Here is a 13,278-nt window from a genome sequence, read left to right on the forward strand (position 1 = left end):
TTTCAAACTGTTGATATCCTTCACCATGGTAGCGATGGTCTCACAGAAGGCTTTAACAGTATCATTGTCACCACTGCCACTTTTATCCCCTTTATCCTCCTTTTGTAGACTTGTGGTATTCACGACCTCAATATTGCCTATCACCGGGTTACCCTCCCCTTTTTTATCCTGACCCTCAACCAAAGTTCCCAGACTCGGACTCGGCTCTGACTCGGCAAGGCTGACTCGACTCGTGACTCGGCTCGGACTCGGCAATGACTCGGCAACGACTCGGCAAAATAAGAAAACCCTTGAAATTTAGAGATTTTTAACGATTTAAAACTTGTTTCATACACCCATTATTGAATTAAGCTTAAAGACACTATAACATCATCAAATAGAAGCTAATTTGATCACATACATAAACATACATCCATCACATGCGTAGAAATGTAAATTGTAGCTGAAGGAATTAGAAAACATAGATATATAGAGTTATAAATGTTGTCCAATGTATATAAAATCCATGACTTCAAATGTTCCCAAACATATATGTAACTGTAAAGTGTAAACAAAAACAAGTCTATGGCTCAGGCTCAGGCTCAGCCTCGTCTATCTGCCTCCTAGAAAGGCGTCTAAGGTAGGTCCCGGATGACTGAGTAGCCATAGTCTCTGCCTGTGATGTGCCAGTCTAAGTAGCCATAGGTGTTGGGGACGAGGGGACGTGTTTCCGGGACGGGGGGACCAAGGGCCTAAGTTTGGGGACAGCAGGGGGACGGCGATAGGGGGGTGGCGGGGTGGTGGTGCTGATATAGCTATACATATACATATAGTACTTGAAAAACTAGTTTTGAAAAGATGTATGACAGTATTACAGTATAAGAATTACATTTTCAACTGAGACTATAGGAAATTTGAAATACTAAATCTAAATACCAATTACCAAGATTTCTAAGTTGTGTTGTTATATGCAGCCTAATCAGAGTCAGAGATTAGATTTTCCCTACTTCTATCGGTGCGGTTTCCCCCTATATTTTTCAACGGGGGTTTGGGGGCAGCACCCCCAATTTGGGGTCAAGGGGCATCGCCCCTTGCGGGGTCAAAGGGGCAGCGCCCCTTGCGCGTTCCCTGTCGCGATACAGGGCGGGGTCGAGGGGCAGCGCCCCGCGAGGCCAAAAATACTTTTATTATTTTCTAAAGGCGTCAGGTGTTATAAGAAAGGGAAATGGCAAAAAAAGTCATTAAAAAATGTTATGTTTGTTTGTTTTTTTTTTACTGCACTTTATTAAGTGACTCCAGCCGGGTCATGACCCTCGGACTCGGCGAGTCAGGGAATGACTCGCATGACTCGGCGAGTCAGGCGAGTCACGCCCTCTGACCCGTCCAAGCCCGGGTCAGGGTCACCGTGACCCGGCAGGGGTCACCCGGCCCGCTGACTCGCGTGACTCGCGTGACTCGCCGCGAGTCACGGAACTCTGCCCTCAACCTTCTTGTTTTCTTCAGCCTCCTCCTCAGAATCAACCAGAATGTGGTTGGTGTCTGAATTGTTACCCTTTTTAGTATTCTTCCTTTGAGTCTGCTTTCCAGTAGCTTTCCCTTTCTTTTTTTTAACAAATTTTTTCTCAAAGGATTCGGTTTCAGAATCCGACATTTCTGATTCCACAATAATCCTTCTCTTCTTGGCCCTATTCTTCCCTTTTTTGCTAGTTTCTTCCAATTCTCCCTCGGTCTCCGATTCAAAGTTAAATCCGCTAGCTTCACTCTCCGTTGTCTCATCTCTTGCATTTTTGCTTTTAATAGGCTTTTCAATGCACTTCCCCTTAAGCATTTTATAAACCAGGACCATAAGCCCCTGGTGGAGGGCATGGTCGCCTTTAGGGTCCTTCTGAACCTCCTTTATAGTATGATCCATTGAGCATGCTAGGTAATAGGGTAGGCTCACCTTTTCCCCATGACGGAAATGGTTGAGCAAAACAAAGCGATGCCCGTAGGCTCTGGTAAACCTACCATCTAAGGTAATGTAAGCAATAGAAGTGAATAAAACAAACCTCCATGGCCTGCAAATTCTCTTCAGAGCATGGTAGGAGTTGTCGATTTTAATCATCTTTCTCCTCTCTTCGTTCATGGTAGGAAACTTATCTGCTGCTTTATCTGATATGCCTCGGTCCCTATAAAATTTCATTCCCTCAGTAGTCGTCCCCGTGGCCTTGGCAATGACCTCTTCATCAACATTCATCATCTGGGATTCGATAAGGATTTTGCCATTTTTCCAGTTCTTGATGAAATAGCTAGTGATTGTGGGGTCTTTCCCACTTAGTTGCTCCATGAAAACATTCAGACCCCCCTATTGAATGATATCCTTGACTTCTTTGTTCTTTCTCCAGTCAGAGCAGGAAGTAGGTTCGAATCTTTTCTTGTTACCTCCCATTTTTCCAGCACCTTCCTTGCAATTCCTTCTCTCAGCTTGATAACCTCTCCTCTGGTTTTTGTGGGTACTCTGTAAGAACGCCTAGAATCCGTGCCGGATAATAATGATAAGACACCTATATAAATGCTCATTATCTTCGATAAAACCTTGCATCGAAAAAGGCGGAAGGGGCATTAGAAACAATGATTAAAAGTACCACGTTGCCTTGTTTGGCTCCGATCTTGATTAAGCAGGGATTTCATATCACTTGCAATCTCCATTTCACCATAATTAGTAATGATGTCTCCCGATTGGCAAGCCAGGTTGGCTGCCCAATCAGCGCAGGAGTTGGCCTCCCTATACACGTGTAAAAACACACATTTCAAATTCTTCGCTGATTTTCCTAGTTGCTTTAATAGCATTACTAATTGACCAAGAAGGCGGGAATTTCATATTTAAACAATTGATTATGTTTAAAGAGTCTCCTTCACACCAAACTTTAGTGCATTTAGCTTCCTTGGCAAGGATCATCCCATGGTAAGCCGCCATGGCTTCGGCAACATGATTAGTTTGATTTCCTATGGGAATACATTTTATGATTTTGCATATTCCCCATTCATCCCTTAGGACCACTCCACATCTTGCAACACCCGAGTTACCCTTTGAGGCCCCATCAAAATTGATTTTCATCCATCCCTTGGGCAGACTGATCCATATCACACCCTCTCTAGGGTTGATCTGAAAGCACTCTTGACCCTTTAATCTCCACTTATTGTGGTGCTGCCCTCTCATTGTTGCTTTGCTTCCATATAGTCAAATTATTGTTGATCACCATATTGCAAAGTGACCCTTTCACTTTTACAAGTCATCTCAAGACGATTAAATTAGATGCAAAACGGGTTTCAGCAACCTGTAAATAGAAATTAAAGCAAAAAAATACAATTAAATAGAGACAAACATGTAAAAAGAATACACGTTACACAATCAAGTTATGAAAATCATAAAATTTAAAATACTAATTTTAATTTTTTTTAATTAAATTACCACTTCAAGTTCAAGTTCATTTACCTTCAATAGCTCCAAATTTGAGAATAATTTGAAAATTCCTTGAGACATGGTGGCTCGTGATGAACATCTGGATGTCCTCAGCCTTTGCATAAACATATTTGATCCAATCAATTTTATTCCCAACATTTTGTAGCATAAGATTGAGCGAGTGGACCGCACAAGGTGTCCAAAAGATATGCTGATATCGCTCTTCAACCAACAAACCAGCAGCTCTACAATTTTTTGTGTTGTCCGTTATGACTTGAACAACGTTTCTAGGTCCCACTGATTCAATGGCAGCGATGAGAATATCAACAATAAATTGCCCATCTTTTACTTGCCCTTCACAATCAACGGATTTCAAAAACATTGTCCCTTTAGGGGAACCGCAATGACATTGATCAAGGGACAGTTTCTTGAATCTTTCCACCCATCTCAAGCAATGGATACTCTTGTCTCAATCCATGAATCCCTTATGGGCTTCAATACATCCTCAACCCCTTTGACCTCTCTTCCAACAAGGTGTTGCGTATCTTCTCATAATCAGGGCCCTTATACCCTTTTGGAGCTTCATTGACACTTTTCAGCATCTTCTTCCAGTATGGGGAGCAAACAACACAGAAAGGCAACCTATTTGCATATATACATCTTGCTACATCTTGGTCAGCAATGTCTGGACTCTCATTTTGAAATGAAGTTTTCAAAGGTCCCTTTGTTTTGCATGGAATGGGTGCTTGAGTTTCAGTGTCAGGCTCAACTGCGGTAGTAAAATAGGGGCGGTCTTCTATCACAATATTTGAAGATGGGGGCAGCATTCCCTTTGATTTTTTTTAATGGGCATGTTTTGTCTACGTGCTTCTCTCTCTTTTGCCTCTTCATGCTCCGTGATATATTTTAATATTGTCTCATTTGGTATAGGAGCATTTTTTTTCCAGGGCATTTCTCAACTCCTTGACCAGGTATTCCACATAAATGGCCTACCACCCCAAAATATGAACTATTCCTTTCTTTATCACAACCCCGACATTTCCAACGGAATCCCCCACCTCTTGGAAGGGGTCTTATGATATCAACATACTTCCACAAAGGATAATTAGAATCGGTTGTTGTTCATTATTGGCATTGCCTATGGAGGAAGAGGTAGATGCCATTGTATTCCTATGGGAAGAAATTTTATGCACATTCAATATAAAAACAAGAGAATGGAAAGAAAAATAGGTAGATCTTTTAGTTTTGGACAATTATGAATCAAAGAGAAATGAAAAAAATTAAAGAAATTAAGCAAAAACAAAATAAAATGAAAAAATGTCATGTCCCCTTTCTAGAGTGGACATCAGAGACGGAGGAGTTGGCCTATCATTGGAGTCTCGTAGGCTAGCAGAGGTTGATTGGGACTCATTCAGTGCATATAGTGACTGGATTTTGGCTTTACAGGCAGTTTGGAGCCAGTTTGGAGCAGTTCCTAGATTTTAGGGGATATCCCTAAATTTTAGGAGGTCGTGATAGTTGCCAGTCATGAGGTTATTCATGACCTTTCAGATGGTTTCAGTTTTAGGAGATTTGGGTGTGTTTCCTAGTTTCTAGGAGCATCCCTAGATTTTAGGGATGAGACTGCCAGTTGATCCATGATTTCCGACATCAGTCACAGACAGGTGACAGGTTCAGTTTCAGGCTTTTGGTGTGTTTCGAGCTTTCTGTAGCTATTTGGGTTATATTTTTAATATATTTAAATATTTTCTAAGTTAGCGTTTTAATATTTTAAATAAGGCTGTCTATAGCCATTTCGGAGTAATAAGGGGTTTTTGGCTTCATCTGGATTCATATGCCCATGTGTTATAGCTCGTTGGAAAGGTCTTGAACTTTTCTAAATGATTTTCACTTGCCAGGGTCCTTTTGGCGCTTGGAGTTATTTATATTGAAAAAGTGGTGTTTTTTCTATACTTGGGCACCCAATATTGGGAAATATGACTTTATATTAAAGTGCACTTTTCATATATCTTTAGGGTTCGATTTGGAAGGAAAGAGATATAAGGAGAAGGAAACCTAATTTCTCATTATCTTTTACATATTGAAAACTTGTTTGGTGCGATATTGCTCTGGTAGAGTAATTCTTCAATCTGGGATGCAAACCCCATGATTGGTACTGGTTGGGACGTAGCCCTCAGCTATTGATTGGCAGTGGATTCTTTTGGCATTGGGATTATTGGTTAGAGTGTATGCGCTATTCCTTGTGGAGATTCAGATTGCTTGGTGAGGGTTTCAGCAGGGTGGTTGAATTTCCCAGCTGGGGCGTGATTGTTTCAGCTTGATGCCACCATTACAGCAGGTACACTTTACGTTGGAAGTGGTGAAGACTTTCATTCAGCCATAGCTGGTGTTCTTGGTTTGTGTTCATCATCTACCCTTCAGTTGGTGCCATTATTGGATGTAAGCACATCCCCAGTGCGTAGGGAATAATCTGGATATTGTAAATCAGAAATCTGCCTGGTACGATTTGGATCAATTCTAATTTAATTGAACGTTCTTACTTGTTTCAGCTTCCTTCCTTATTTGCTGTTCTTTATTCATTACTTGCTTATATATTCAAAAAAATACAAAAAGAAACCAAACATTCTGCAACTTCTCTCTATTCTGTAAGACCATCAGCAAAATCATAGGAAAATATAGTTTATTATTTTAAAAATTACAGCAGATCAGCACGGGGATCCATTAGGGATCTTTCAAAAAACACTTACCTCTTTCGCCCAATAGAAGCTTGCAAAGGTGTAGGAATGAAGCACAAATACTTGATCAAGCTTCACAATCGATCTTCCAACTTTCTCTTGCTGAACCAAACTTTTGTTCAATCACCTATTTGTTCCAGCTCAAGAGAAACCAATCTATTTGCACACCAAATGAGACATAAAACCCAACACAAGTTATTGTAAAAGCACTTTCTAGGGTTGTAGATGTCAAAAAACTATTAAATTTGCCAAAAAAATGCTTTTTTGGCGTACTTTTCTGCTTGGTTAGCCCATGGTCCGCCGAAATTCGTCTTGGTCTGCCCGGGTTTGAACCTGGGCCGACCAGTTCGAACCAGGCCTTGTGGTCACGGACCCTATCCGGACCCATAGGCGAACCAACCTTGGACTAGGACCGAGGTCGAACTGGACCGGAACTAGGGGCTAGAGGCAGCGAACCAGAAAAGATTTGATGGGTTTTTACTGTATTTAGATTGAGCAACAACAAATGTAAAATTTTCTTAGAAATTGCTATTTTGCAAGGTAGGAAATTCATTAGTTCTAATGTTGTCATTTTAGAAGAAGTTAATGATACATTTAGATTCTATAGCATGGGTCAAATAGTTCAACTGAAATGAGAATGGCAAACTAATGTTTATTAATAATTGATTATGCTCTCCTTAATTTATGACCTGAATTTCTTATACATGTTTTGACCATTGTTTTGAAAGGTTTTTTTGTACAGCATTTTATTCCTTTTGTATGCTGTAATATTTATATGCTATAGAATTCTCTATGTATAATGGTCATATATTGAAAAAGATATTGTTGACATTTGTCTCTGTTATGGTAAGGGTTGCAAGGTTATGATCATCTTTTCATTGTAACTTATCTAATATGCTTTTAATTCTGGATATATAGAAAGCTTGCTGACAAGGTAGCAGCTTGTGGATATTATGTTGTGGTCCCTGACTATTTTCGTGGAGATCCATATGTACGAGCCACTACTGGAGATCCTGTTGCTAATCAGCCAGAGTGGCTTAGTAGGCATCGGCCGGTGATGCTTTGTGACATTCATTTTTATCAGAATTATTTTATTTTATTTTCCTAGAAAAAAATAACATTCTTGCATACTTTGTACTCTGTCATTCTCCACTACCTTTATTTTAGGAATCTAATCTTATGCTAGATGTGATGACTGCTGCGCCAAGGTCTAATTCTAGCAGTACTACTTGGTTCTGCTTCTAGTTGTTTTTCTTAAAATTTTCCAGTTACATTCACTATTTTGTGAATCACATACCATATTCTTTCTTCTATGAGCTTCTGTATCATTTCTATGCCAAGGAAGTAGATTTGAAACATTAACTGTTATTCTGCATCTCCATAGGCACAAGGCTTTGAGGACTCTAAAAAACTTATTGGTGTTCTGTATTCTAGAGGTATAGCAGCAATTGGTGCAAGTGGATTTTGCTGGGGAGGTTAGAATTTTTTTCTACTCCCTTCTTTTCTTAGTGGAGATAACTTGGAGATCAAGTTAGAATATTTGAAAGATAGCACATTTCATGTCAAATCATGGTTGAATATAGATCATAGATTCATATGTAAAAATTTCAAATTATGCTTCAGAAACATATATGAACTTTATAAAACTATTTAAACCTTTTAGGGTCATTCAACTACATCTCAATATGGTCTATACATAATACACTATAATCTTGGAATTTCTTCGCAGCAAAGGTGGTCGTGGAGCTGGCTAAAGGGGATTATATAAAAGCAGGGGTTTTATTGCATCCTTCTCTTATTCCTGTGGATGATTTTAAAGGTGAAAACATGTTATTTTCAAATATTTTGTGGATATCAACGCTGGCTTAAAATATTTACTAAATATACTGTGATTTTGTCTGACTCTATCATGAGATTTTAATCTTTCCTATGTAGAGGTGTCATATTTCTGGTTTATTTTAAAATAATTTGAACTAAATTCATAAATGGAATATGCCATTGATCAGTTACTAAAGCACCTATAGCAATATTGGGAGCTGAGTTCGATCATATTACCCCCCCAGAAATTATAGAGCAGTATGAAGCAATTTTGTCAGCAAGACCTGAGGTACATATGTTGCTCACTAGTCCATGCAATGTTTGAGGAATCACTTAAATTTATCTGTCTGGCATAGCAAATGAAAGGCTTTGCTTGAATTTAGGTGTCTTACACAGCAAGATGATACTGACAAACAGGTTCTTTAAAAAACATACAAAATTTGCTCGTAGACTGATACTACATTAAAAAATGTCATATCAGATTTTCCACCCAAAATATACTTTTATTTTGAAGGATCAACTGATTTAAACAAGTAAATATCGATAATTATTTTCTTGCTTGTTTCAATCAATATTGATGTGCTAGCTTTCCTTCTATGCATACCACACATCAGTTTTCTTTCAACGTAAAAATCAGTAATATAGGCAATAACAGGTATCCCTAGAATGAGATTTGGTGAGTCTTGGGAAAGAAGGTGATTGTCATTATGATTTGTGTATTTGAACCAGTTTTGCTGGGCACCATTATTGTAATGGGGGTACTGGGAGTTGAGTCCAAACAGTTTGATGGTTCTCTTGTTATTTTTTTATTGCATTTTCATTTTTGAGAGTAATTTTTAACTATTGCAATGTAGTTATTGCCTTTGATAAGAGGTTGAGGTATTAGTTTTGCTGTTTGAATTTTTCCTGCAATACCTATCTTTTATAGGCTACCATTTGTCTCGCTGTGTTGCTGAAGCTCCTAGTTTATGGTCATTATGAACTCTTTTTATTCTCTTAAAATGTTAGAGGATTTGATGTTTGTTAGTTTAGCTGAGTGTGATAACCCCTACTGTATCACCTGATGTAAATTTATTAAATAATGTTAATATACTAAAAGAGGAAATAAATCATTAAATATTGTTAATTTATTAAATAAAGGTTAATATAAATAAATGATTAAAATGTCAATGTATTTAATATATAAAATAATAAAGAAAAGTATTATTAAATAAAAATGTTAATAGAAATAAAACGTTATATAAACTAAAAGTTAATTATGAACTGCGACATAATATAAGGGAAGCACATCACGGTTAGCCCCCCCCGCCGCGCGCGAAGTGGTGGGATGGTAGTCGCAGCCTGGGCTGTGACCACCGTCACACCCCTTACCGCGGAAGGGACCCGTGGAGGGACACAACCCTTCCCCTCCACGGGGTATACGGAAGGAACCACAGCGCAAAGGGAGACACAGGACGGAGAGGAAGGAAAGGGAACTGCAGCTGCGTCAGCAGAGCCGGTAGTAAGAGGTTGGCATTAATGCTACAGGTACGTATATGCGTGTGGACGTGCGTGCGACACACACACATGTATATACTCGTATTCTTTTGGTAGATCTGTCATACAGATTATGTCTCCAATCTCGTTTTACAAAATATTATTATTATAATGTTGTATATTACAGAATTATAGCATGATTATAATGTTGTATGTATGTAGAATATTTATATGTATGTAGGATTAATAATGGGAATTAAGGAATATTTAAATGTAGGCTTAATTTATGGATTAAAAAATGATAATGAATTGTAGAATGTTATATGAATAATGTGGCTATATGATGGAGGCTATTGGGAGGAAATTCCCTTAGCCTAATTCAGGGATTATGATAATCCCTGGTAGGCAGTATATATTGAGTATCTATATGCATATATGTTATGGCTTGGGTGACAAAGGCTCATCCAAGAAGAGACGGATCTGGCCGGTCCTCTCTGGTAGACTTGTATGATGAGATGCATCATCCAAGGCAAGGAATTGATCATATATGATGGTCTTCCTTGGTAGGCTTGGATGTAAGATGTTACATCCAAGATAGGAATCAAATTATCCATCGATTTCCTGGTATGGCTTGGAACCAAGATGGGTTCCAAGAAGGCGAGCATTACAACCTCCTAAGGACATGTCCCAGTGCTGCACTCGTATCCTTTTATTAAATAAGAATTGAGATTAGTGTTAATTAAGTAATTGAAGTTTAATTGCAAATTAGATTAGTTTGCAGGACAGTGATCTCTAACTAGTAGGGACATTACATTGAGTGTTAATAGTCTTTCTTAGTATTTCTTTCAATCTTGAGGCTATAATGATCCAGTTCTAATTTCTTCCAAGCTATTTGGCATATGTTAGTATCAAACTATTCAAGCTTTGATTGAAATTTTATACTATTCATTCTAGGTAATTTATTTCTGAAAATTGTAAACTTGGAAGGCACTCTTTGTTGGCTTGGGATGTTGAAATTGAAAAGCACACAGAAAATATTGAGAGGGGGGCGGGGGGTGAATCAATATTTTAACAATTTAGAACTTGATAAACATTGGAGAATAAGCATGAACATATGAGCACAGGATTTCACGTGGAAAACCCTTTCGGGTAAAAAACCACGGTTGAACTATAGCTTTCAAAAATCAAAATGGGCACCAAACTAGCTTACAAAAGTGAGCTCCAACTCACAGAGAGCACGAACCCTCTTAAAGCACCAACATCGAACATCTGAGGCACCAACCTCAATTTGAGCACCAACTTAGAAGTACACCTTTTCTCAGAGTGACATATACAACATAACAAACACAATCAAATCTGCTCCATCTGAAAAAAAGCTTTGAAGATTACCCAACAAAAATATATAAAAAATTTCCCTTGCAAAAAACTGTCTACTGATTCTCAAAGTCTTCTTTTGTACCACTCAGAAAACATTTTTCTCATACATCCTTATACAAGACTGTTGGCCTTAAATATTGTACCTCTCACAAACAAAGAATAAATCTACATAAAAACAGCTGTGAACATCATTCAAAATAATAGCATCGAAAAATAAGTAGCACTGAATTCAGTTTTTTTCAGCATCCACACTATCTTTGACGCACCAAAATCTTTTTCCACTCCAACAACCTCCAGCAGCTCAAGATGTACGTAACAGTCTCTTCCTTCTATATGGTCAAAACAGTTTTTCAAAAAGAACCAAATCGTATTTTAAATACGATGTTCAGCATGTAATCCACACTCACAAAAGAAAACTATGCACCCCCTTCCATTTTCATTGTTCTCTACAATATAGATAATATACAACTACATTCATACACAAATCATTTTCTGCCATTTCTTAGTTTATTCCTACAACCTGGAGTACTTCAGATACATCCACCATTCACAGAGATGTGTACATCTCTTACTTCCATCACTTTTTTTCAGCAAAAAAGTATGCTTTTTTAACCATTCGATCCTCCTAGAAACAACAGACTTGGTGATAAAATAAGTTCTAAAAAAATGCACACATCTGACTTCGAACCAAGCCACAGGTCCTTTCCGTATATCACTTAAACATATTACCAGTGATAAAAATATAACTTCCATCGAACATACCTTAAAAAAAAATGGCTTCTCAGCAAGAAATTCGAACTGTAAAAAACCACCTGGCACGTATACAGAAGACAGTTATTGTTTTTGGCCATGATTCACTACGTAATACAAATGGCATCCTCTTTTCTGAATATTCTTCACCGCATAACAGATGTGTTACACAAAACCTGCCAAACAAAGAGCAATACGCGGAGTAAATGTAGAAACTAATTCTTATAAAAACATCGACTTATAAGAGCCGATATTTGTATGTCGGGCACTGAATATTGGTGTTTGTCTTTATGCGTTATGTCGGATTATAGACAATTTGACTCCATGATAGTAAGACATAAATGCCTAAGCACAAATTCTGACTTGGCAAAAGTAAACATGATGTGGACTCAAAGGTAGCTTAAGCTGACAGCAAAATAGCTCAAACCAACATTTAGGCAGCTTAACCAAACACTCAAGCAGCTGAAGTAGACCAACAACTAGTTGGAGTAGACAACCAAGTATGTCAAGTAGACAAGCAACCAATAGAACCAAGCAAGTATGAAGCTTAAGCTAGCAGACAACTAGCTCAACCAAAATGCCAAATCAAACTCTTCTGTAAAACTCATCTACTGACATTTGACATCAATGACAAAATTTTCAACAATCTCCCCCTTTGTCATTGATGGCATCCCAACTTGAAACAAAAAAAAATCTGAAATAATCTGAACAAATGATGCTCCCCCTGTCTTACTACTCCCCCTTTGACATCAACGACAAAAATATATCTGCAAAACTGAAATGGAGCTCATAGAATATAACAATGAAAAGCTCCTCCTGAGTCCAATCTACAAATCAGTGATTGAGTGAAAACACTCCCAACTTTTCCCTCAAGAATATAAACTTATCCTTTGGTAGAGGCTTTGTAAACAAATAAGCAATCTGTTCTTTAGTAGAAACATATTCCAGCTTAATTTGATGATTAGTAACTTGTTCTCTCAAAAAATGATACTTAATAGGAATATGCTTGGTTCTAGAATGCATCACAGGATTTTTAGAAATATTAATGGTACTTGTGTTATCACATAAGATAGAAATAGGATGATTGAATTCTACCTTAATGTCTTTCAATGTCTACTTCATCCAAAGAACTTGTGTACAACATGACACTGTTGCAATAAACTTCTCTTCAGCTGTAGATAATGAAATAGAAGGCTGTTTTTTACTTAACCATGAAAAAATACAGCCACCTAGAAAGAAAGCACCACCACTTGTGCTCTTTCTATCATCAACTGAACCAACCCAATCTGCATCAGTATAAGCTGTAAGTGTGAAATCATTACCTTTAAGATACCATAAACCATAATCCATAGTACCCTTAAGTTTCTTGAAGATCCTCTTAACTGCCTGAATATGAGTATCCTTAGGAGTGGCTTGAAATCTAGCAACATAACTGACAACTTGCATAATGTCAGGTCTAGTAACTGTAACGTATAACAAACTTCCTACCATAAACGTGTAATAATAGAGATTTTAGACAGAATAGAAGCAAAAATCAAACATATGAGAATACTGTGCTTCAATCTCCCATTCGTTCGATGTATTACATACTTATAGGAGTTTGGGTCCCCATATTATAGGAACAACTCACTAATTATTAGAGTTGTTTTAAAACAAACATACACTCGTACAACAAATAATTCTACATATGATTAACAAGTC

At 37.9% G+C, this 13,278-nt stretch overlaps 1 protein-coding gene across 1 annotated transcript in view; it reads left to right on the forward strand.

Moving 5' to 3' along the window:
* Positions 1–13,278, forward strand: part of LOC131044268 (endo-1,3;1,4-beta-D-glucanase) — a 118,364-nt gene that overhangs the window by 57,336 nt on the left and 47,750 nt on the right. The window contains exons 3-6 of the mRNA XM_057977561.2: positions 7,075–7,210; positions 7,541–7,631; positions 7,886–7,975; positions 8,163–8,263. Coding sequence (XP_057833544.1) covers positions 7,075–7,210; positions 7,541–7,631; positions 7,886–7,975; positions 8,163–8,263 — 418 coding nt within the window. The remainder of the gene's footprint in view (positions 1–7,074; positions 7,211–7,540; positions 7,632–7,885; positions 7,976–8,162; positions 8,264–13,278) is intronic.

This window comes from Cryptomeria japonica, chromosome 6 (genome assembly GCF_030272615.1).
Source record: "Cryptomeria japonica chromosome 6, Sugi_1.0, whole genome shotgun sequence".
Lineage (NCBI taxonomy): Eukaryota > Viridiplantae > Streptophyta > Pinopsida > Cupressales > Cupressaceae > Cryptomeria > Cryptomeria japonica.